The 27,023-nt window shown below is 42.4% G+C and overlaps 1 protein-coding gene and 1 pseudogene across 1 annotated transcript in view; one reads left to right on the top strand and one right to left on the bottom strand.

The window, feature by feature from the left end:
* LOC139537679 (double C2-like domain-containing protein beta) overlaps positions 1–19,746 on the top strand; it is a 183,578-nt gene extending 163,832 nt beyond the window's left edge. Inside the window, exons 6-9 of the mRNA XM_071339274.1 lie at positions 8,541–8,698; positions 12,965–13,046; positions 15,454–15,550; positions 16,304–19,746. Coding sequence (XP_071195375.1) covers positions 8,541–8,698; positions 12,965–13,046; positions 15,454–15,550; positions 16,304–16,440 — 474 coding nt within the window. The 3' untranslated portion in view covers positions 16,441–19,746. The remainder of the gene's footprint in view (positions 1–8,540; positions 8,699–12,964; positions 13,047–15,453; positions 15,551–16,303) is intronic.
* A 1,537-nt stretch (positions 19,747–21,283) lies between these two features.
* LOC139537680 (cadherin-12 pseudogene) lies at positions 21,284–26,938 on the bottom strand (annotated as a pseudogene).
* Between the last annotated feature and the right edge of the window lie 85 nt (positions 26,939–27,023).

Raw genomic sequence — 27,023 nt, 5'->3', positions numbered from 1 at the left:
CAATCTGCTCTGCATACTCAGAGAAGCCTTAGCCCAGCCTTTGACTGAACAGCATTGTCTTTTTCTCTGGCTTTCCAATGGGCAGCCTGTGGATTTCTGAGCTATGTGCTGCTGACACACACACACACACACACACACTCTCTCACTCATTCACTCATTCACTCACTCTTCTCATTCCTCAATTAGACTCTTCCCTTTATTGTTTAATTAAAAAGCACCTATATCTAGAGCTTTCTTCTGGCTATCACCTCTGCTACCACAGCTTCTACTATGTATGTGTGTGCGCGTATGCATGCGTGCGTGCTTGTGTGTGTACGTCACTGTTTTTGTTTGTGTGTGTGTGTGTGTGTGTGTGTGTGTGTGTGTGTGTGTGTGTGTGTGTGTGTGTGTGTGTGTGTGTGTGTGTGTGTGTGTGTGTGTGTGTGTGTGTGTGTGTGTGTGTGTGTGTGTGTGTGTGTGTGTGTGTGTGTGTGTGTGTGTGTGTGTGTGTGTGTGTGTGTGTGTGCAGACCAGCTGGGCTCTTGCAGCCAGCCTCCCATCTGTATTCAGCTGCTTTGTAGCAATGCAAAGCACCCCAGCAGGGGATAGTTTAGAGAGGGTCTCAGTTAGGGTTGCACAATTAATCGAATTCACATTGAGATCGCAACATTGACATGCAATATCCATATATCATGCAATGTTTTGAAATGCCACTCAGTCACGCGTCGCGTCCTTTTTTTTATAAATGCTGAACAAAATTATGAAGGCAAAATGTAAAGTGTTGGTCCCATGTTTCATGAGCTGAAATGAAAGATCCCAGAAATGTTCCATATGCACAAAAATATTATTTCTCAAATTGTGTGCACAAATTTGATTAAATCCCTTTTAGTGAGCATTTCTCCTTTGCCAAGATAATCCATCCACCTGACAGGTATGGTATATCAAGAAGCTGATTAAACAGCATGATCATTACACAGTTGCACCTTGTGCTGGGGACAATAAAAGGCCTCTCTAAAATGTGCAGTTTTGTCACACAACACAATGCCACAGATGTCTCAAGTTTTGAGGGAGCGTGCAATTGGCATGCTAACTGCAGGAATGCCCACCAGAGCTGTTGCTAGAGAATTGAATGTTCATTTCTCTACCACGTCTGAGACCAGCCACCTGGACAGCTGATGAAACTGTGGGTTTGCACAACCGAAGAATTTCTGCACAAACTGTCAGAAACCATCTCGGTGAAGCTCATGTGCATGCTAGTGGTCCTCACTAGGGTCTTAACCTGACTGCAGTTCGGCGTCATAACTGACTTCAGTGGGCAAATGCTCACTTTCGATGGCCACTGGCATGCTGGAGAAGTATGCTCTTCATGGGTGAATCTCAGTTTCAACTGTACCGGTGAGATGGCAGACAGCGCTTGTGGCGTCGTGTGTGCAAGTGGTTTGCTGATGTCAATGTTGTGAACAGAGTGCCCCATGGTGGTGGTGGGGTTATGGTATGGGCAGGCATAAGCTACAGACAACAAACACAATTGCATTTTATCAATGGAAATTTGAATGTACAGAGATACCGTGACGAGATCCTGAGGCCCATTGTCGTGCCATTCATCCGCCACCATTACCTCATGTTTTAGCATGATAATGCGCAGCTCCATGTCACAAGGATCTGTACACAATTCTTGGAAGCTGAAAATGTCCCAGTTCTTCCATGGCCTGCATACTCACTAGACATGTCACCCATTGAGCATGTTTGGGATGCTCTGGATCGACATGTATGACAACATGTTCCAGTTCACATCAATATCCAGCAACTTCGTACAGCCATTGAAGAGAAGTGGGACAACATTCCAAAGGCCATAATCAACAGCCTGATCAACTCTATGCGAAGGAGATGTGTCGCTCTGCATGAGGCAAATGGTGGTCACTAGGGTTGAATATTGTCCCGGTATTTTACAAATGTTCCATCCCGAGAATAAATAAATGTTCTCCCTGGTAACCTGGTATTTCCCTCCAAAACCATAAGTGTCATTCAAAAGCATTATAAAGCATATAAATCTGCTTATGTCTGGATTTGATTATAGCTTTGATCGAAATTTAAGCCTGATGCTCCCTGAGCCTGATGAGCCATACATTTTATGAGCCCTACATTAAAGACATTTAATAAGCCTAAACTCAAAAAAGCCCAAATGATTGTGCCGTTATCTATATGATATAGGCTACTGCACATTACGCACGACAGAAAAACACAAAAGCCTTTTTTTGTGGGTGGCTAATTCTTCAAATAGCCACCCTTTGCCTTGATGACAACTTTGCACACTCTTGGCATTATCTCAACCTGCTTCATGAGGTAGTCACCTGGAATGCATTTCAATTAACAGGTGTGCCTTCATAAAAGTTAATTTGTGGAATTTCTTTCCTTCTTAATGCGTTTGAGCCAATCAGTTGTGTTGTGACAAGGTAGGGTGGGTATACAGAAGATAGCCCTATTTGGTAAAAGACCAAGTCCATATTATGGCAAGAATGCTTCAAATAAGCAAAGAGAAATGACAGTTCATCATTACTTTAAGACATGAAGGTCAGTCAATAGGGAAAAGTTTAAGAACTTTGAAAGTTTCTTCAAGTGCAGTCGCAAAAACCATCAAGCGCTATGATGAAACTGTCTCTCATGAGGACTGCCACAGGAAAGGAAGACCCAGAGTTACCTCTGCTGCAGAGGATAAGTTCATTTGAGTTACCAGCCTCAGAAATTGCAGCCCAAATAAATGCTTCACAGAATTCAAGTAACAGACACATCTCAACATCAACTGTTCAGAGGAGACTGTGTTAATCAGGCCTTCATGGTCGAATTGCTGCAAAGAAACCACTACTGAAGGACACCAATTAGAAAAAGAGACTTGCTTGGGCCAAGAAACACAAGCAATGGACATTAGACTGGTGGAAATTTGTCCTTTGGTCTGGTCCAAATTGGGGATTTTTGGTTCCAACCGCCGTGTCTTTGTGAGATGATGAAAGGAAAGGATGATCTCCACATGTGTATTTCCCATAAAGGAGGAGGTTTTATGGTGTGGGGTGCTTTGCTGGTGACACTGTCTGTGATTTATTTAGAATTCAAGGCACACTTAACCAGCATTCTGCAGTGATACGCCATCCCATCTGGTTTGGGCTTAGTGGGACTATCATTTGTTTTTCAACAGGACAATGACCCAACACACCTCCAGGCTGTGTATGGCCTATTTGACCAAGAAGGAAAGTGATGGAGTGCTGCATCAGATGACCTGGCCTCCACAATCCCCCGACAACCAAATTGAGATGGTTTAGGATGAGTCGGACCGCAGAAGGAAGGAAAAGCAGCCAACAAGTGCTCACATGTGAGAACTCCTTCAAGACTGTTGCAAAAGCATTCCAGGTGAAGCTGGTTGAGAGAATGCCAAGAGTGTGCTAAGCTGTCATCAAGGCTATTTGAAGAATCTCAAATATAAACTATATTTGGATTTGTTTAACACTTTTTCGGTTACTACAAGATTCCATGTGTTATTTCATAGTTTTGCTGTCTTTACTATTATTCTACAATGTAGAAAATAGTAAAAATAAAGAAAAACCCTTGAATGAGTAGGTGTTCTAAAACTTTTGACCTGTAGTGTACCTTTCATAATATTTCTCCTGATGTTATTAGCGTATGTTAAGGGAATTAAATAATTCCTCTATGTACTCATTAATTAAAATCAATCCGTCTATTTCTAAGTATTTGTAAGATACTTATTAACATAAAATAGACAGGGTACAGTCTTATTAAAATTAGATAATAGTATTTATTCTCGGAGCACGCTCCCATTTAACCATAAACAACAGTTTATATACAAGATATGACATCATTGGTTACAGAATAAATCTCCTCCTCTTGACCAAGATAAAACAGGTTCAAAAGTTCATTCCAACTCCCCAGCGCACACACATGACACACAATATAATTTATTCTCCTGAAGGCTCACTATAATTTATTACCACTTTAGCAGACAACTCAAGATAATGGAAGACCTAAAAAGTTACTCACTGCCTTATCTAAACATCTCAGGGCTAAGTTGGGTCAGTTCAACCATAGTTTAACGACCCTTTTTGCTTACTTTATAACCCACGGCAACAAATCTCTCTAACTAAGTTGGAATGGTATTTTTATCCTCCTTGTTCATACTACCTAATCCCTTCCTTATGAATTAACATTATTAATTAGATATAATAATAATACCGTGCAGAGTTCAATTAGTTATAGTTTTATCTAAATGTAGACATTGTTTTAGTCATTATTCATAAAATTCCCAACACGTATCTCCTCTTTTGTTGTCCTTATCTTCATCATTCTAATGACATCCATGAATAATAAAGGAATATAATTAGATGCAGAATGCTTTCACATGCATAAACCATCATTAATTAGCTAAATATATGACTAATAATGCATTGAGTTAATTACCTGAAAGAGGTGGGCTAGGACATCTACTGTATATATAGGGCTATATATATAAATCTAGAACAGAATTATCTATTTTGGATGCAATTTGAATGGAGTTAATGGAGAGAGAGAAAGACTGCGAGAGAGTGGCATGAACTGATTTAAAGCAACGATATTTGAGTGATAGACTGTTTTAAAACTCTGCAGATGCAATAAAAATACAAAAATCTTTACAATAAAAAAATAAGGTGAACCCCAAAAGCCAGATGGAGATGGGTAAATTAGACGCGCATTCAGTCTTTATATTACTGTAGCATAGACTTTGCTGCAGCAAATGTAGGCCTTCCTGTCACAAGTAAAAAAAGTTATGATGATGAGATGATAGGTCTACATGCATTGTGGACTATGCGCCATACTGAGATGGGCTGTCTGTCCCCACCCTGAGCGTTGATGATTCATCATGCAGAGGCTGTAGAGAAGCCAGATTTAGATATCGCATATAATTTAAGAGTTCCATTTCACGCCATGCTGTCATATACACAATGTATTATAATTTACCGGTTTCTCGCAGTTATTTATCCCAGGGAAAAGGGAGTGGTTTTGGGCTGTAAATCTCGGTATCTGGTCACACCAGATACTGACTAGCCCCTGCTTTAAAAAAAAGTATCTCTGACCAACAGATGCATATCTGTATTCCCAGTTATGTGAAATCCATAGATTAGAGTCTAATGAGAGTGGCTTGTTCACACAGCAGCCAATAGCAAACCTGGGACAGGCAGATACTTTCATAGCAGGAATCAACATAATGCGTAGGCTATTACTGTTGACCAAGTAATGGTTTTAGAACAATCTACAGGAACGTTGTGTAGCAAAATTACAGACATAGTCCTCCTCAGTCACTCTGTGTGCTGAGTACCAACTGAGGGTAGTTTAGAGAGGGTCTCAGTCCTCCTCAGTCACTCTGTATGCTGAGTTCCAACTGAGGGTAGTTTAGAGAGGTCTCAGTCCTCCTCAGTCGCTCGGTATGTTGAGTACCATCTGCAGGTAGTTTAGAGATGGTCTCAGTCCTTCCTCCTCAGTCACTCTGTGTGCTGAGTACCAACTGACGGTAGTTTAGAGAGGGTCTCAGTCCTCCTCAGTCACTCGGTATGCTGAGTACCAACTGAGGGTAGTTTAGAGAGGGTTTCAGCCCTTCTCAGTCACTCGGTATCCTGACTACCAACTGAGGGTAGTTTAGAGAGGGTCTCAGTCCTCCTCAGTCACTCGGTATACTGAGTACCAACTGAGGGTAGTTTAGAGAGAGTCTCAGTCCTCCTCAGTCACTCTGTGTGCTGAGTACCAACTAAGGGTAGTTTAGAGAGGGTTTCATCCCTTCTCAGTCACTCGGTATGCTGAGTACCAACTGAGGGTAGTTTAGAGAGGGTCTCAGTCCTCCTCAGTCACTCTGTATGCTGAGTACCAACTGAGGGTAGTTTAGAGAGGGTCTCAGTCCTCCTCAGTCACTCTGTGTGCGGAGTACCAACTGCTAAGCCCTCCCCTTCCCTTTGGTGTGTGCTTATCTGGCTCTCATTAACAGCACACACTTCTGGTGTGAAGATGGCCTCACAGCATTCAGTTCCTTGGTTGGCCCTTGTTTGTTGATGGTTGTCGTTGCTCTGTCGTTCCCTCTGTATTCAATGCTACAGGTCTTTTACAATCTAGTTTTTACTCAAGGGTACTCTCTCGTGGACAGACTACGTAACATAAATGGTATCGTAATGTCTGTCAAAAGACTGTGGGTTATGACGACTAATGAGAGACAGTTGTTCCTGCATGTAGGTTTTTTATCATTTGTTATTTGAACAAATCACGATTTAGCGGGTGTGTGCGTCTTTAGAAATTTAGAAGGGGAGGGGACATTTGGCCTATAGCCCAAAACCTTCAAAAGACAGGGGTGTGGAGCTACTGCCCTGCTTCTGCTCCTCACACTAAGTGTCTTTTCTTAACATCTCCCCCGAAAACCTAATCTAGTTTCTAACGCAGTTATACAAGATTTTAGTTCTGGGTTCACAAATTTAACAAAAGTGATATATTTGATTCATTATCAAGGTTAGGGTTGCAAAATTTCACTTACTTTGCCAAAAATGTGCAGGTTTTTCAGAAATCCCAGTTCGGACATTCCCAAAAGCAGGAGGGAATAAGCAAGTATTCCAGAATCGTCCAACCAGGGTTTCTGGGAAACCTAGGAATTTTGGGAAAGTTACCAGAATGTTGATTCAGCTTAGCTCTGAAAGATGTGGTTTGACAATGACCAAGGTGTCGGCTACATGACAAACAGATCCCCCAAGGCTACATAGTTCTTACCTTGACCATACACTGGAAATTAAAATAAATCCCCTTCAATATTTGGGCTGAATTATTCAAGACAACACCGACAAAAATTGGAGCTGAGACTTCTGTCCATGATTAATTCAACTGGGGTTGGCAGACACTTTTCCCCATCAAGCAGGGAAGAGAGTCCATGACATATTTGCTGCTCCAGTGTTTTTTGGGGCAGAATGTAGTATACTGCAGGGATCAGCACAAATCACAACAGAGGGATATCAGGGGAGAAAGCTGTTGACCAAAGCAAGTCAATACACTCCATCATTGCGCGGCCGTGCTGATCCGCTTGATGCCGTCAAAGGATGTTGATGTAGATGCGTAACCAGGGGCAACAGGACAGGGTTGATCAGAGAGTGGTCAGGTTGAATCAGGGGTAGTAGGGGAGGTGGCCCCTTGAACTCTACTGCAGCTGATCTGGGATCAGTTCTACGGGGCTGTACTTTGGATGGTGACAATCTGCTCAGAAGACATTTGTTGGTTCTCATGCCGTCTCTTGTTAGTCACAATATTGATGCTGGATGCTTTCTTCTACCTCAGCAATACAACACTTTGGGTATTTCCAGTATGTTTGTGAAACATTGTGCTATTAGGAACAATTACACACTTTTGCTTTAGATTCACAATATTGTGTGTTCCATGATGAATAATGTGACATATGTCAGGGCATTTCCACAGTAGAAGATATAAGAACCTCAGACAATATGACAATGCAGTGTGCATTCCATTTTATCTGTCCCCCTTACCAATGTTCAATTCTCTACTTCATGCTTTCTTTGTCTTTGTGTACTCTCTCTCTCTCTCTCCATTCATTGCCCTTACTCTTTGGTCTGCGTTTTGACTTGCTGTTTTTTTTCTCTCCCCCAACGATGATTCAGCTGGCCTTGAAAGTCTCTCAGTTTCAGCAGTTCATTTAATCTATTCAAATTCTCCACTGCACGGTTGTTTTCCCCATCGCTCATCTACCATGCTCTCTCACCGTTTGAACCAGGAGGGTGTTTGAGGGCGTCTCTGTGAAGCCCAGTGCAAACGTAAACGAGTAGTCACACAGCAGGGCGGGAATCATCAGACTCCTTCTGCACAGCAAATTAGTTAGTGTCATTAGCCCAGAGTTCTGGGCAAAGTGCATTTCCAATAAGGTGGACAGTGAATTGGCAAATTTGCACATCTTAGGTTTGGAATGTAATCGAGACTAATGGGCACATGGTATTAAAGTAACTGCGAAGAGTTGCGCTGTGGCTGTGCAGTCACTTGTGCCAAGTATGGACTTGGAGTGTCTTGCATGGAGATTGATTATAGGTGTAGTCTAAGAAGCACACAGCAATACTCACTTTGCAAAATCAAACTCCAAATCAAGTCACAACATTCGATTAGATTCCGAAACTGATCCATGACATTTGCATTTGGAGGAAAAGCCCATCTAAAAAGCCCTTACTCAAAACTTGGCCATCAATCCTAACTGTTGGAGTTACTATGTACATCCCACTCAGTCTCTTCCTCCAGTCTCCTCATGTAATGGGTTGTGGAAGTGAATATTAACCATTGTAACTTCTAAACTGTTGATCCAACTGTTGGACTTCAAGAAGATCCACTTTGCATCAAAATGTTCTGAATAATGATGGTGGTATAGGATAGAGTATATAATGTGACGTGTGTAAGACTATGTAGCTATCGAGCATGACACCTCCACTATCTACTCACTATGCTTATTACCTTTGACCCCTGACCCCTGTGTGTCCCCAATCCTTACCCCGCAGATCGACAAAACAGATGACAAGTCCCTGGAGGAGCGAGGGCGTATCATGATCTCCCTCAAGTATAGTTCCCAGAAGTCTGGCTTGATGGTGGGCATCGTCCGCTGTGCCCACCTCGCCGCCATGGACGCCAACGGCTTCTCAGATCCCTACGTCAAAACGTGAGTTTGTCACACATTCTCGAGATAGCACACGTCCCCAAACACACGCACTCCAGACCTCTAGTGGTACTGGATTGATGTTTGCTCATCATCCCTTAGGTCTGTCTGTATGGAATCAAGCTCTGGTTTATAACTTTTTCTCTGTTTTTATTAGGGGAACAAAAGTTCCCTCCATTCGGAAATGTTGTCTGATACAGTACTAGACCAATACATTTGATCCTAGTGTTGAAAAACATGATGCATCTCTACATCGCCTATCAGCCAATACCTCTTTTGAATATATGCAAAAATTCAGATTACCCTGCACTCACGAGGAAAATGATAACATCATTTACTTTGACATTTAGCCAAAGGATCTCGCTAAGCCTAGGGCTGGCAATCATTGCTATCAGACTAAAGCAAGATCCAAATTCACCACGGTGTATAAAGTCCCAGGAACAAAACAGCTAGCAGCAGTGCTAACATTTCAGCGGTGAATCTCCTGTGATTACTCCCAAACATGAAAGAGATGTACTACGCAAGAGGCCATCCTGAGGGTGGCAATTATGAAGGGGTGTTATTTTAATCACACCTGAACATTACTGTACTTCTTTCATCTCGCTGAATGGTGGAAGTGCAATACATTACACTGGCAAGAACTCCACAAAAACAACCCACTGGGCACAGACCTCAATTCAACGTCTATTCCACATTGGTTCAATGTAATTTCATTGAAATGATATGGAAACAGCGTTGATTCAACCAGTGTGTGCCAAGTGGGAAAGGAGGAAGACTCATCGAGAGAGGACAGCAATTCCAACCAGCGATGGAGAACCACTCCCCAAATCCTGAAAGACTCGCAGCCCAGATAATAGATTTACAGACTCTCTTTTATGAGGGCTAGAAGGAGGGTTGCATCCCAAATGTCTCCCTATTACACAACATAGGGAATAGGGTGCTATTTTAGATGCAGCGGAGGAGTATGCTCTGTTAAATAGAGAACAGCTGCAATGATTTTCCTGTCCTCCGACACCCAATGTCTATGTCATGGCTGTCTGGCTTCAGAAGGCTGCCGGACACTGAGTCGCTGCAACCCACTGTGTTGATGATAAGCTGGGCTTTTGTACTGGGCCAGTAGCTCTTTTGCACACACAGACACACACACACACACACACACCAGTTGACAGGGCAGTGGTCCCTCTGAGAGTTACACGTGGTCAAAGGAAACGTTTGATTGACAGGCTGGGTGAATGACAAGCGCACCCAGCATTTAACATTGCACATTGGTCAGAATAGAGACTCATAAATGCTTTAATATAGTCTGTGTTAAAGGGGTTTGGGCACTTTATTGGTTCTCTCAAAGGCCTTCTACATTTTCAGTGTCAACTTAGATTATAGAAACCCCTGTATCCCCTCTGACTCATTCTTTTGTCTTCGTTGGCATGCCAAGGCTGTGCTGGCGCCTTTATTGACTATGTATGGCCCAAACAGTGTTGAGTGACTGGCTTCTCTGCAGGATTTTATTTTTTCAAATGAATGAGCTCGACATCTACACACAATTAAAGCTTCAAACTAGCCATACTCCCCTTTGATTCTCAATTACAACGAAGTGAAAAGTTGTGCAACGGTGAAATAATTTTAATGGCTGCTCTAAATACCCTAATAATGATCAATTAGACACCCAGGAGCAATGAGATATGGAGATTATTGCACAATGTGAAATATTTGTATTTCATTTTGGGGAAACTAATCCTGTTCATGGTTCCATCACTTTGATAGCCCCAAAGCAAAGTCTTATAATTATCCCTGATTATTCAACTTTTTAATAGAATTATAAAGTTTTGCTCTAAAATTGTAAATTGTGTGGCCTGGCTGGTCTAGCGGTGATACCGCATGCTCCAGCACACATCGACAGTGTTAGTGTGGGTTTTAATTACACACGCTGCTTACGCCAAATCCTGACTCTGCCATCAGCATGCATTCGTCGGACCAGGCACTGTTTTTCCACTCCTCAATTGTCCATTGTTTTTGATCACGTACCCACTGGAGCTGCTTCTTCTTGTTTTTAGCTGATAGGAGTGGAACCCGGTGTGGTCGTCTGCTGCAATAGACCATCCGTGACAAGGATCGACAAGTTGTGTGTTCCAAAATGCCGTTTTGTGGCCCGCCTGTTAGCTTGCAAGATTCTTGCCATTCTCTTTCGATCTCTCTCATCAACTAACCGTTTTCGCCCACAGGACTGCCGCTAACTGGATGATTTTTGTTTGTCGCACCATTCTTGGTAAACCCTAGACACTGCCATTCGTGAAGAGCCCAGGTGGGCAGCTGTTTCTGAGACAATGGATCAGGCGCGTCTGGCACCAATGATCATACCACACTCAAAGTCGCTTAGGTCACTCTTTTGTCCTTTCTAATGTTCAACCGAACAGTAACTGAATGCCTTAATGCCTGTCTGCCTGCTTTATATAGCAAGCCACGGCCACATGACTCATTGTCTGTAGGTGCGATCCATTTTCATGAACGGTGTGGTATACCCAATAAACTGACAACTGAGTGTATATCTATATAAAATCACAGTGCAATGCACTGCGGTAATCATTTATTTGCTATACTATTACCATGAAACAAGATTATTCAAGATTAAAATAAAATACCTACAGAGCAGCCTCCATAGGTATCCAGGAGCTTGGTCATTCATTTGTCACCTGAACATGAGCATATCCACATATAGCACTTATAGGAATCGTAGATCGGCTAATTAATTGACTGGATTGTGGAGACCTGTGTTTTCTTGCCATGGGGCCTTGTAAATGGGATTCCCTCTGAACTTGAATGAGGTTTCTAGCAGCTAATGGAATTCCTCAGCCTGAAGAGCTAGCGGCTGCTATAGTCTGTAATAAGGTTCAGAGAAAATCTCTCTTTCCTGCCACAAGTGAGATCTGTATATTACTTTGGAAAGGGAGTAGAGGCATTTTATTTTACCCCATGTTCTTCCTCAGGCACTGTTGAGACCACTACATTTTTGACACTGTAGCCATTCTATAGGGCACAATTAGAGTTTGTAGGCCAGGATGACCCGTGTATGGGGCAAAAATTGTCCTATGTTATTTCATTAAAGCGTGAGATGTCGGCCGATATGGACTATGCAGTCGAGTTGGTTTGAGAAGAAAGCAGCTGGCTTTATAGCGAGAGCCTTACTACAGACAGAGTCAAGTACTGCAGTTCTACTGGACTCAGTGGGGAGCTCAATCAAACACCCTCGAGCTACAATTCCAGTCAAGCCCCACTACTCCACTCAGGGTTTGAATCACACATTGACTTTTGGGGGTGCCCAAAATCTATTTGGAGTTCCTGACTTCGAAATATTATGCATGTTTTTACTTAAACATTTATGGAGGTGTTGATTGTTATGGGGTGCCCAGCACTACTGTAATTCTAACCATGACTGATGCTCTCCAGACTCTAACCATGACTGTTGCTCTCCAGACTCTAACCATGACTGTTGCTCTCCAGACTCTAACCATGACTGTTGCTCTCCAGACTCTAACCATGACTGATGCTCTCCAGACTCTAACCATGACTGTTGCTCTCCAGACTCTAACCATGACTGTTGCTCTCCAGACTCCAGACTACTTCTATTCGGGAGCACTGCGAACATTTTAAATGTATTTCTGGAGATCAGAGCTTTCAGTTGGACCTAGGCTGTGTCCCAAATGGCACCCTATTCCCTATATAGTGCTCTTATGAAGTAGTGCACTATATGTAATGTGGGTTGCCATTTGGGATGCAATCCTAGTCTAGAGCCACCAACTACATGCTATTGTATGTTAATACAATATGGTAATCAACCTTTCAACCCATAGACTGTCAGTCACTGTAGCAACAGCTTGCTTAGTGCTGGCCTCAGTATGCTGCCCACCATCAGGTTAAATATAATGCCACAGCAACCTCTGGTGGTAGAATTGGTATAACATCCAGTTTGATCAGGCTGAATTATTTAGACATTTTCTGTCTCATTCATTTTCATAAATAACTTTTCTCATTCCTTTTAATATTGAAAATGTTATGTCCAATATGATATCGCTATATTTAAGTCAGTCATTCCTGCTGGACTACTTAGAGCTCAGAGAAGCAAGACGTTTCAACATTCTGTGTCCCTGGATGGAATCTCCTGACTGCCTGTCTATTATAGTGTACAGCACACCCATGAATCAACAGCAAACAACCGTAGACTGCAGAGAGACCTTTGCTGTCAATGAAGGTTACTGCTTTATGTCTTGTCTGCAGGTACCTGAAGCCTGACGAAAACAAAAAGTCAAAGCACAAGACTGCTGTGAAGAAGAAGACCCTCAACCCAGAGTTTAACGAGGTAAGGAAGGACTCACTCTCTCTTCCTCTCTTTTCGGTCTCTCTTTCAGGGCTGTCTTGTCTCTCTCAGACATCACAAATCCCTCCAATAATCCTTCCCATTTACGACTTGAGACTGAGGAGGAACCAGACATTTTCAGATAAAGCTTTATCAACTTACCTGTGACACAAATTTTTCAAATTTGTCTAATCATACCTAACTTTTTTCCAGAATGATAGAACTATATGAAAATCACAACTTTAATACTGACTCATTCTACATGTACTAATCTTACCATCACATCTCTTCTTACCATCAAATCTGGCACCTGTATCTCTCTGGGTGTCCTTGTCACACACTAGTGACCATTTTTTACTAGAATGCGTTGGATAAAGAAGATTGTCATTATTTTATTGGATTTTACCATTTATCACAGCCATTAGCATGGCAAAGTAGCAAGTAGCAACAAATCTTAGGTTCGAAAGCCAGTTCACCGTTGATGATGTTTCAGGGCACAGAGGTGAGTTTCCATCCCCTCCAGCCGACTCAGCTATGATGCTCCGGGCCTCCTTCAGATCAGCCCTCTCTTAATTGTCATTGAGAAGCCAACTTGACTGTAGTAAAAGCTTGTTTCCCCCACCTCTCCTGAGCCTGCCTCTTCTTCTCTAAATGCCACACAACCACTCTACCATTAGTCTGTTATGCTGTTCAGAGCAGTGGGCTCCGGAGAGGCCCCGCTTTCATGCTCAGACCGCTGCCAAAGAGCTAGCTTACTGTAGCACTCGACTGCAGCATCAAGTGGCTCGCATCGGAGTGTTCAGCCATATCAGAGTGAATGGCGTCCTCCCAGACCACGCAAAGCCCGTGACTTGACATTTCCAATGACATTTCCTTTAGAACCCATTTCCATCCTGTTGCTTGTTGGCCTTTCGGCTCAATATTAGGCAACCTGGGCTTCCTGTGCATTAGGAAGGCATTTTGATTAAATAAGACGAACAGATAACTTTGAGTATTGTGGGATTGATAACTAAATGGATTCTCCTCTATCAGCATGATTATGTATGGTTATAGGCAGCAGTAATTAATTGTCATTGATAACATTGTTTAATACTTTTATACACATTTATACTTTTTTAAATATCTAACTATTTGACCTCCTAAAACAGCACTTTCATGGGTTTTCTTCAACATTCTAAAGCTCCCATTGTTGAAAACTCCCATGACTTTCAACATTCTATTCATTGTAAACAATGTGACTTTTCACGCAAATCAGCTACTTTGAACACTTTCCCCAAAAAGTACACAAAAATGTATAGTGTATGAAATCTTAGTCTACTTCTCTGCTATTCATATTGGAATAGAAATGTTGTCTACCAATCAAATTATAGCAATTGGGGAGAACATGAGAATGATTATGACACACAGCTCACCACAACCTACTAAAAAACGAACCCGCTATAACAACCCCCACACTCACTAACCAAACTACAATATTCATGGGTTGCATATTTTGTCACAATATTGTTTTGAACATTCTTTTGAGGACTGATGCCCAAATGAATGTTCTACTCAATGCTTTGTTAATTAGCACTGGTGAAGATTTCATCAAAACTTTGCTAGCTAATGGCAACATTGCCCTTTCTCAAAAGTAAATTTGATGACATCATAATGATGGCAAAGTTTTTCCTACTTATTATTTCCCTACTTTAGCACTGTCATCTTATTTCCATGCCCTGTTAAGAGTGACTGGGTATCAGTCATCAGCCAGGCACCAATATGGGCAGCTGCAGCATCCGTAGGACATTCATCACAGTGGCAACGACGCGACTGAGTGACGGAGGTGTAACCCGTGAATAGCTAACCCATAGCCTACCTATCTAAAACATTCACTATAAATATTACTACTGCAATGTACTGGTACTAGTACCTATGGGCTACTTACTACTACTTCCTAGTCTCCCACTGATGGCTACTATAAACTATTTATTTTTAAAAGTCCCTCCCTCTACTACAACAATTTTTCAACACTAACAAACTTCTTCCACTAGATGCACCATCATATTTCTCTCCCTAAATAACTTTTCTAATTCCTTATGAGTTAAAGTGTAGTAGTGTGATGAAATATGTGCTCTAACTGCACCACACTGCAAAGTAATAAGGTTAATATAGTATTCTATCAAAGTAATCAGACCAGATATTTGTATATATTTTTGACAATATTTCACTGCTTCACTTAACTAAAATAAAAATAGCTGAAGCAAGTCACACAATTTTACTTCATGTAAAATTATATTTCTAGTATTTAAATAAGATTCCTTTGATTATGTTTCTGGTGGAATCTTTTTGGGGAGATAACCTTGCTTTCTGTAAGAAGCTGTTTGGCATGTCAAGTTTTTACATTATTTAAATTTTATACTGACTTTTGTAGGAGTTCTTCTACGAAATCAAATACGCCGATCTCAGCAAGAAGACACTGGAGGTGACCGTCTGGGATTACGACATTGGCAAGTCCAACGATTTTATAGGTAAGCACTAAGCAGGCGTTACCAAGCGTAGTGACCAAAGCGTTGTGCGCAACTGCACACTGCCCTGCCATCCACACCAGTGACACTCCTGACCAGCCCGGGCTCCCCTGCCTCTCTGCACCTGGCACCTCTGTTTACAACACCTGTTCACCCACCAGAGGCCTCCATGTGTCCTGATACCTGCCCAGGGCCACAAACCTGGTTCTAAATGACAACAATAAACAACTGAGCTCTAAAGGAGCAAGCATGAAACACTGACCCCTGGTGCGTGCCAGCCAGGCTATCAGCCTTTCAGATTGTCATGCCAACATGTGGTTGGTGGACGAGACATTGAACTTGAAGTGCACTTGAACTTGTCTGAGTGAGGGAAGTACTGTAAATTACAAGGACTCAGTGTATTTTGAAAGATTAGACGTTGAGGATTATAATACAATGCCTTCAGAAAATATTCATACCCCTTGACTTATTTAACATTTTGTTGCATTACTGTCTGAACTTAAAATATATATATTTTTTAATAATTTCATCCATCTATCTATACACAATATCCCCAAATGACAGTGAAAACATGTTTTTAGATTTTTTTAAATGTATTTATTGAAAATTAAATACAGAAATATCTCATTTATACAAGTATTCACACCCCTTTGCTATGACCCTCCAAATTGAGCTCAGGTGTATCCATTTTCTGAAGGCACTGTATATGTGTTGTGTTCTAACCCTTTTCTGCTGTTCTACCGTCCCCGCTCTCAGGTGGCGTATCCCTGGGCATCAGCGCCAATGGGGAGAGGCTCAAACACTGGTTCGACTGTCTCAAAAACAAGGACAAGAAAATTGAGCGCTGGCACACGCTGACCAACGAACTTCCTGGTACAACATTCAACGACTAATGGCCCATCCCCAAACCCTACACATTTGCAAGTAAGGCACCTCCCATACTTGCTGTGGACAGGAGTTCAGCCTTGATCGACCAATTTACCAAATCACACTCCAGCTTTCCCGTTTCCGGAGACATTTACCAAATCACAGCTCTTGTTTTCTGTATTTCTCTCCCAAGGTTTTGTGCTCACCCATTATCTTCTATCCCCTTCTGATAATGTGCTGTCTTTAGGGCTTATTTGATGATACTGCACCTGCAGCTGTCCACAAAAGAACGGTTTGGCAGTGTTGAGAAAGAGTCTGATGTATGTCCCAACAAAACCATAAGTGCGCAACACATGGGAAACAAAAGGTTTGCTGCACAAAACTAGAGATGCGATTATATTTTAATTGTTTGCTGTCCAGAGATGCATATTCACTAGGTTTACTGGAAAATCTACTGGCGGATATGGGGAGTGTGCACTTTGTTGAAATGACAGGAGAAAAGTGTGGATTATTTACTTCAGACACTGCTCTTAAAAGCATGTAATGTTTACAAGTCTAGGACGCAGCTCCACACACCTATGCTGTTCCTCTCAAGTTCGTCTTTGCAGGGGAAAGGGGGAAAAAGACACACGTAATGTGTTTTATATAGACAGTCTACTTTCAGGTCATTGCAAATGTCTAATCCTGTGATGAAGGGTTTGGGCTAGGAGAGGGAAATGAGGAAGGGGTGAGGCATTTTTAATAAAGTAGCGCTAAGTATCTTGTTGCTTGTGTTTCAGTTGTTTTTAAAGTAGAGTAAAATGTACGCTACCCCAATCAGTGTATCAGATGAATGTAGACTATAACCCTTCTAACCCACAGTACAGTAACTCCTCTGAGAATGTGCACCCAAGTGCTGTGTGTTATTGAACCAGTTCATACATAAAATTCAAGGTCTGATAAACATCAGAGAGTTGCGTTGGATGGTATGGGAGGAAGAGAATTGAACATCTGCAGCCCCATTCGCAAACTGTCAATGATGTTGCCTGAGGCGGAACATTGTCCATAGATCTATATTTTTAATGACATGAGGGCTGTCATGGAACTACCGATTCATAGTTAATGTAGTGGAATGTATGAGTTGGCGCTGCTTAGTCCCAGAACCCTATTTAGTCGATGAGAAGGCAATATGTCTCAGAACACACTTCACACTTATTTGATATCAAAGCACGGTTTGATCTTTGTGCAAAATTAAGCATTTTATATTCACCATTTTATTGTTGCCTGTTGTCTAAGAAATCGCAGGGCTAAATGTATGTTTATGTGTGCGTGCACATGTTTGTACTGTATGTATGTTGGTGAATGCAACCAACAAATTGTCCTTTTAAATGTGAAATATTCAACTGGCCAATTCTTAGCCAACAGGTAATCATTGTATATGTATTGCTAGTGTTTTCCATTGTACATGTTGTTGGCGTTCAAACTTGAACTGTACTTTTAGTTTATGTATAGCAGCATACAACCAGTACATACCCGACATTACATGATTATAAGTAGTTTCATTTTGTGTTCTCATTTATTTTACCCATAGTGATATTTTTGACAGCTTTTGTCTTCCTTTAATAATCTCAAATTGTGTCCCATTTCATTCTTAAACATGCAGTGAGCCTAATTTCGAGGGTATTTTTCATTTTCTTTGACCAACCCATGTGGGCTTAACGTTCCTACTTCATCTTCACAGTTTACTCAAGAGAGGGTCAAGTATTCCACCTGTCTATCTGAGCGTTAGTCTCTCTGGCCTGGTGTGGAGAGTGATTTGTGAAACACTAACTCATTGGCTATGCAGCAGTCAAATATCTTCCCCCTCTACTAATGAGAATCTGTTTTGGACACAAAGGTCCAACACTATCTCTTCCTCAGTCCTACAGGGGTCAGGCAGGCATGGAGGTGGTCTCTTTCTCAAATGCATATACAGTCGCAACAGCAGCCCAACCTGTGGAATTTTGTAATCTGTTTGCCTTTGTACTCAAAACTGGATATTATGACAAAAATGCATGCAGATGTTATTGGTTTGTCATGAAATGACTTTGCTTAATGTTTGATACTGCTGTTTTTTCTGTGAAAAAAAAGAACACAACTGTGGATGCTACAAGAATGTCAATATTTCTTCTGGACAACGTTTTGTACCTTTGAACACTATCGCATTGACTGTCTGGGGATGTGACTGCATGTGAAGAAAATCTATGCCTCTGTTTTGTTCCTTTTTTTTTAACACTCAGGCAATTGTTTGCATAGTTCTGGTGGTTCTCTGGTTTTCAAGAAATTATTAAGAAAAACAATTCGATTTTCTCCTATTTCACCTTAGTCTTGGCACGGAATGGCCGTAGGATCGTGCCTTTTCTTTTGTAACAGTGTATTTTTGCACCGCTCAAGATTAGATCAATATTAGCTTTTAATATGGAAATAATACATGGCACATTTATATTTATGTATATGCGTTAGTATCTGAACACTGTTTCACTCTTTGAATATTTCCCACCCAAATGACACAAGGCCAGAGTGTCATTCCACTGTGTGATGGTGTTGACAGTGAGGGCAGGGTGCAAGGTTGAGGTGGAAGCATGGATTTATACGTCTGTGGGTGGAAGAGGTCACAATGAAAGGCAACAGGGTCTGTATTAACAAAGTGTCTCAGAGAAAGAGTGCTGATCTAGGATCAGTTTTGCCTTTTAAATTATAGTGAATTATATTATATGGACTGGGGTGACCTGATCCTAATCAGCATCCCTGGTCTTAGACACTTTGTGAATGCGGGCCCAGATCCCGATTTCTGAACGTAGTATACAAACCACAGATAAGCCAGTATGCCAAGTTACATCTTCTACTTATATGGAGGATGTTTTAGTGTCATTTTTTACAGTAATCCGAATGTGGCAGACTGGTGATGGAAAGGCTGTGAATTTAATTAGTCTGAGCTTATTATCTTGGTCAGGTGTTTTTTGTACTGACAAAAACATCTGTGGCAAGTTGCCAAGCATGCCACAGAACATTGTGTTTTGTAAGCTGTTTTCGGCTCACTGAAGGTATTCATCTTCAAGTAACAACGATAGGGTTACCAATATTGCCCATATTCATTGAGCGTACACCATATTCATTACATTATCCAGTTATGTACATTTTTGACCCAGCAAAAAAACTACCAGAAACCAGAATATTTCTTCTTTTATCCGTTTCTTTTATTTTTTTGTAAGTATTACATTATTCCTTACATTTGTTTTTTACTCTGGCGAATGGTGTGCTATTTGTATGTTTAAAATTGAAATCCTGTTCAATAAAGTAGAGAACCAAAATAATATTGCCTCATGTTGTAATGTCATGATTCTTTACAGGGTTCTCCAAGTTCAACCCCCAGTTCTGGAGAGCTACTGGGTGTGAAGGCCTTTGCTTAGAGCAAGAAGAGCCCTGTGGCTTCAGGCTATTGGGTGTGGGAGAGTGGGAAATCTGGGGAGCCGTTGTCCAAGTAGGCTACACGTAGCGACTGTATGTGTGTGGAAAACATTTAATCACAGTTAAGGCATTTAACTTGTTTAGTATAGTCCGTTTGTAATTCCACTCAATACTTGTAGCTGTATAGTCCGTTTGTTTGTGTTGTTGGTCTTGGTTTGTTTGTGTTGTTGGTCTTAATGTTCCGGAAGGTAGCTAGCTAGCGCTCACTCACGTGGCTGCTAGCACCTTCATGAAAAGAGGCATGAGGGAAGCTTTAAAATATTGCATTTTTCTAAGTAGTGAGAACACTTGTGAGCAGGCAATGATGAAAATGTATCTTTAAACATTGTACCTTTCTTGAGTTTTGTAATTGACTTAAACAAGCAGAGAAGAAAATAGTATTTTGCTGTGAATCAATGGGGTAACCACAGGTTGTTTTCCCCACAGGCAGGCGGGACTGTGACATTATATCTAATACCGACTGGGACTCCGAAATCCTCCAACCAGGATTTCTGGGAAACCAGGGAATTTATTGAAATGTCACAGAATTTTGCAACCCTACTGGTATGTCAACTTCCCTGCAAGGGAATGGACCATAGACGGATTGAACTGAAGCCTGCCCTCTAGCGGTGTGTATTTGTAATTCCACATGTGCAACATTCGATACTGTGACAGCTGGGGCCTGTTGCACAAAACTAGGATAAGGGATTAAGCCAGGATATCTTGGTGATCCTGGCTCAATTGATCCGTAATCCGGTTGCACTAAAGATGGATAGGGGGCAGGAGGATATGTTATGGTATAAATTACCATGGAGATTTATTCTGTGGAGCTAGCCTGCTCCAGACCAGGCTAAATTCCAGGATCTATTTAATCTCATCCCTAATGTCAGTCAGCAGTCACCACAAATGGAAACCAATAGTTATTTCACTGCTCACTATACATTGTTATCACATATAACTAGACCCACTGTTATTATTTAAACGTTTGTGATCATTAATTTCAATGATTTTGGATAAAAAATGATTTTTAGATGATGTTGCTATCATTAGATAATTTACAGTTTCCCATAGACTATAAGGCTATATATAAAATGATAGAATATTAGGGCCACAGAGGGGAAAAAAACACAAGTCATAATATTGTAACCAGTTGTTTTAAAGGAGGACAGTTGTTAAAATGACAGATGTGGGGCATTTCGTGAAATTGTACTTCAGTATGGTTTCATAAACAAAGACATGCTGATGTGCCAGAATATTAAGTATCACATTGTCATAAGTATCAAAACTGTAAAAACAATATGTAGCTTTTCTGCAGAAAGAACCAGCCTCATAAATTTATGACTTTATCCTTTTTCTTCAGTGTGGCCCTAGTACTCTGTCATATAAACAAATACACATTCCATATGAATATAAAAACACAATGTGTAACATTATGTTCCTTTATTGAATAAGGACAAAACAAAGCAGGTAAACCATCAGCTCCTTTCGAAACTGAAGTCACAGTGACTCTACAAGATGGAAAGCACAGAATCCAAGCATATTATACAAAATGATACATACACATTCAAAGGTCTGTATATAACACACCCTGCATGTCTGCACACTAAAATAAATGCAGGACAAATCCATACACATCAACTGAACAGACAAATGAATGGATGCAGTAGCCTCCCTGCAGCCTTGTATTACACACAGTATACCGCACAAACATCATAAGAGGCCAAATTCGTCAAAAAACGAACCCAAAAAAACCAAAATTCCTCTGCCACCGCAGGACATATTTAACCAAAATTGAAAGCACACATACTAACTAAAATAATTCAACACATATTGGTCCCTCAGCAGCCGACCACTGTCGTCATCAGGGAAGATTGCCGGATTGTCCCAGTCCATGGCTGGTGGCACTCTGGGGGCCCTCTCCTTCCTCAGGCAGGCCACATTGTGGAGGACAGCACAAGCCACAGTAATATCACATGCCCTAACAGGGCTGACCCTTAATTTGTGAAGGCAGTGAAAGCGTGCCTTCAGGAGGCCAAAGGTCATTTCAACTCTGGCCCTGGTCCTGGCATGGGCATGGTTGTAGGCCTGCTGTGCTTCCTGGGGGTCTGTGAAAGGTGTCAGGAGAAAAGGCTGGCAGCCATACCCCCTGTCTCCCAGCAACACACCAGAGAATTCACCTGTCAACACAAAATCTCATCATTACTACCTCATAAACACAGTGATATTCTTGACACAGCCATGATGGTTATAAATAGGGGTTGTGTGGCTTACCTTGTGATAGGCACTGATAGATTTCAGAGGCCCGAAAGATTCTGGAGTCATGGACTGAGCCAGGCCATTTTGCCACAACATTGCTGATCACACAGTCAGCATTGCAGACCATCTGAAATCATAAGATGAGGAATATTACACCAATCAATGCACATCACTGGCAATGCAGAGTGTTCGTCAATGGACAATATCAAAAAGTGATGTTCACCTGAACATTAATGCTGTGAAAGGATTTCCTATTCACAAAATCGGCCTCATGGGCACCTGAGGGGGCTTTTATCCTTATGTGTGTGCAGTCCACTGCACCAATGACATTGGGGAAACCTGTCACACAAAGTAATGAGTATCCTACTATGTGTTAACAGTTGTCCTGTAATTTGTAGATCCTCTTACCTGCAATCCTATAGAACTCCTCTTTGATGACAGAGTCTTCTGTGGCCAGGGAAGGAGATGAAGACATCTGCTAATGCTTTGATAGCCAGACACACACTCCTTATTGTGCGGCAAATTGTGGCCTTGTTCAGCTGTTCTGCATCCCCCACTGAGTACAGGAAGGCTCCACTAGCAAAAAAGCGCAAGGCCACACAAACCATTTGCTCCACACTCAGTGCATGGCTCCGTGCAGTGCGGTGCTTAATCCTGGGACCCAGTAGTCTGCATAGATACCTGATGCCATCTGCAGAAAACCTGTATCTTTCATATAGATGGTCATCAGGGAAGGCCAGTGGGTCCAACCGGTCCCTGAAGACCCTTTCTCGCCTGAAGGCTCTCCTCAGCACAAGTGCTTCTTCATCCACCACATCTCGCACGAATGGGCATGCCATTGTCAGAGCAGAAAGGAACACACAATTTTGGGCCTTCATATAGGCTAGTGGCCACACCTGGTGCTGGGGGGGTGGGCAAAAGAGGGCGATGCCTTATAACGATGACTTGGTTGTACTGATTGCTGGGAAAATAAAAAAAACCTTAGAAAGATGCCACCGTCCTGTGTGCTCACAATAAGAGCTCATATGTCATGGCTCACTTGACTTTACGAGAATATACCTAATTTTTATTTTGAGCTGTGTCATCTTCTTGGAGCTGGGGGAGGAAAGAAAAATAATGATTAATACATTTGTGTTACAGTTAGCATACAGTGTACATTGAAGGCATATCTCACCTCCCTCTCAAGTTTTTTTATTTCAAGGTCCAGTTTCCTAATTGTCCTCTTTTTTATTTCGGACTCCAGTGCAAGATTTTCCATCTTTTTCTTCTTGTACTGAATGTCTATGTCTGCCAGTTCTATTTGGCGCCGGAGGTGGTTGCCATACAACTTTCTGATAGCTTGTGAGCTCTGTGAACACAATACAATTAGCGCAGCTGGAATTTGGCAGGATGTGGTGTCCTTTTATTAATACGCACTATGTTGCCAGGCTGGTTTTCCCACTGTATAGCATCTGGGTCCTGTAAAAGAAATTAGATTTTTTGATTTTGATGAGGACTCCTCACCATTGTAGAGTAAATAGTACTTTCACAGTCTTAACATGATACCTCATGCCTTCTGGAATCCAGAGAGATGGTCTCCTCCTCATCATCGTCTCCATCATGTGCTGTTGCTGCTGCACTGGGGCCTTCACCCTATCACATTTAAATCGGATTCATATTGAAGCTAGTAGACAAGACATGCCAGGCCTACAGTATGCCTTTGATGGAGTACTCACTGGATCAGCATCGTCTGGTGCTTGTGCTGGTGGCTCTAACAGGAACACAGTGCTGCCAGACACTGCAAGGCAATAGGTAAACCAAAGTCAGACAGTCCAAATTGATTCAATATGAATGTGGTTGTATCCCATGTAGAGATGGAAGGACATACCTTGAATGAAGCGGGTGGCATCTTGGGAGGAACCTATGCTCGTCTCTTTCCCCCCAGGGATCCCCTCTAAGACGGGCCTGCCTTTATTTAGCTCCAAGGCCATGTCCTCTGCTGGGGTAAGGTCAGCCTTTGGTGACCCACCACCCGTGCCTTGTCTGTGGGTATTCTTTTTCACTGCTAAAACAGTACAGACAATGTGTGAGCAGGCACCTTCTGGGTACAATATATGCTTGTGCTTTGTTAAATATTAGTCAGGGACCATACCATTCTGCAGAATGTTCTTGTATTTGATTTTGACCTGCTGCCATGTCCGTTTTGGCCCGTTCATGTTTAATCTACACACACACACACACACACACACACACACACACACACACACACACACACACACACACACACACACACACACACACACACACACACACACACACACACACACACACATTTAATGGAGTCACACTGCAAAAAATGACTTGGTATTTTTGTCTTGTTTTCAGTAAAAATATCAAAAAATGTATCATAGCTTTATACAGTGTGATGGAGTTACTTTACACAATTTCACTCATATCTGCAGTGCATTTCAATAAAAAATTTAACCGTTTCATAATTACAGTACAACTGCATTTTTGGAGATGTGAATTAAATATTTGAATTGTAATTGTGATGTTTCAGCGGAGCGGTGAGTGTGTAATTGTGCACTACTTACGCATTCAGGCGGTCTGCAATACTTTGCCACGCTTTTTCTCTTTGCTTTATCACTGTGGCGGTGTTGCCTTTCTTCTTAATTATATCTTTTACCTCCTCGTATGCCTCCATGAGGATTTGTGCTTCCGACGGGGAAAAGTACGCGGCTCTAGTTGCCATGGTAAATCAGTTAATCTGTGATCTGTGGCGGGGTCTATTTGAGTGAGCCGTGAGCGCGCACCTATCCAGGATTGGTTTCACCTGGCTTAATGAATCCGTGTCTGCTCATCCTGGCTTGGTCTTTGTGCAACCAATTAAGCCTGGACGCACATGTTTTGGCTTCATTGAGCTCAGCTGAGTCATTTATCCCGGATGTCTTAATTCTACTTTTGTGCAACAGGCCCCAGGTCTAATGCCGTGTTGACATGCTGTTTTTGTTGTCATTTTCTTTTGTGTGTCAAGTTTATTTTAACCAAAAAACAAACAACCATCACAAAACTATGATAACTGAAGTGAAAGGCTTGTATTTTATTCCCATTGTCTATAAAAGTACTATAAAAGTAAAACAACTTTTGCAAATCAAGTAGTCTTTTCTGTTATTCCTGTCTTTACAAGTACTCTCAGCTCTCCTCCACTTCTGCAGTGGGAGGATTTGCTTTGTCTTTGTCTAATATCCCCGCCAAAGTTTTGAAGGACGGCCCCCACTCGCTGAGGTATCTGAAGTCCTCACCGCCGTCCGCTGTCCACGACTCGATGGAGCTCAGCGACTCTGCCACTGACCCATCCCCCTCGTAGGCGTATGTAGCCAGCGAGTCATACGGGGGAGCAGGGAAACCCAGGTGGTTCTCCTGGAGACGCTGGTGAATATAGTCCCTGATGATGTCAGTGCTGCCCTCTGGTAGGGGTTGACCCATTGATCTCAGTTTGAGTGGTGACATCTGACCATGACCCTGTGCCCCGGCGGAGCATGTTCTCCTTGATGGCCTTGTTATTCTTTAGCGTGACCATGTCGAAGGCGTGGATGTCCTCCTCGCCTCCCCCCTCGACGTCATAGTGGATCACGTTGTCCCGGATGTCCTCCTTGGACGACGTAAATGTTTCCCTCTTCTTCTGCCGTCTCAGGCCTACATAGAGCACCACGATCACCAGGAGTATGACCATGCACAGTAAAATGGCCATCCACTGCCCCGGTGCTGAGACCCACTGGTAGGAAGACTGCTTCTGCCGTGCAGGACAGGAGGGACCCGTCGGTCTCACAGACACACATGCGGACAGTGAGGGTGCCAGTGCTGCTCTGGGCTGGGTAGCCACTGTCCTCCACCACCACCACAAGCACCACATAGTACTCCTGGACTCGCCTCTGAAACCCCACACGCTTGGTCACTATCCCCGCTGTGTTGTTTCCAAAGTCTCGCACAGTGAAATTCATGTTTCTGATTTCCCTGGGGGACTTGAAGAACTTCTGTCCAACAGCGGGAAGATCCTTGTTCGTAGCATTGATGGTCTGAATTACCTGGCATACTTTTTCATTTTCACAAACGTGTCAAAGGGAATGGTGAGCTCCGGAGGGAACTCGTTGACATCCAGCACATTGACTGTGACTGTGACCTTGTTGGATAGGATAGGGTTGTAAAAAAAGAATGGTCCACCACCCAAAGACCATCCAGCGTTGACATGCTAGTTGGAACTAGCAAAACTGACATTTCTGACTTAACTGGTTGTAGTTATACTTGTGTTGCGTTCAACCAGTTAGCAAGTCAAACATTTATGAGATTCATAGTTCCGACTAGAACGCGAACGCACAAAAAATATTTCCGCTGCGATGCAGTGGTCTAGGGCACTGCATCGCAGTGCTAGCTGTGCCACCAGACACTCTGGGTTCGCGCCCAGGCTCTGTCGCAGCCGGCCGCAACCGGGAGGTCCGTGGGGCGATGCACAATTGGCCTAGCGTCGTCCGGGTTAGGGAGGGTTTGGCCGGTAGGGATATCCTTGTCTCATCGCGCACTAGCGACTCCTGTGGCGGGCCGGGCGCAGTGCGCGCTAACCAGGTCGCCAGGTGCACGGTGTTTCCTCCGACACATTGGTGCGGCAGGCTTCCGGGTTGGATGCGCGCTGTGTTAAGAAGCAGTGCGGCTTGGTTGGATTGTGTTTCGGAGGACGCATGGCTTTCGACCTTCGTCTCTCCCGAGCCCGTACGGGAGTTGTAGCAATGAGACAAGATAGTAACTACTAACAATTGGATACCACGAAATTGGGGAGAAAAGGGAGTAAAAAAAAAGATTTTTAAAAAAGAGTCATAACATTCACAACTATTATCAACCATAAAAATACAATTAA

This window comes from Salvelinus alpinus, chromosome 13 (genome assembly GCF_045679555.1).
Source record: "Salvelinus alpinus chromosome 13, SLU_Salpinus.1, whole genome shotgun sequence".
NCBI lineage: Eukaryota > Metazoa > Chordata > Actinopteri > Salmoniformes > Salmonidae > Salvelinus > Salvelinus alpinus.
The sequence above is the reverse complement of the archived record's forward strand: the minus strand, read 5'-3'. Positions and strand labels throughout refer to the sequence as shown.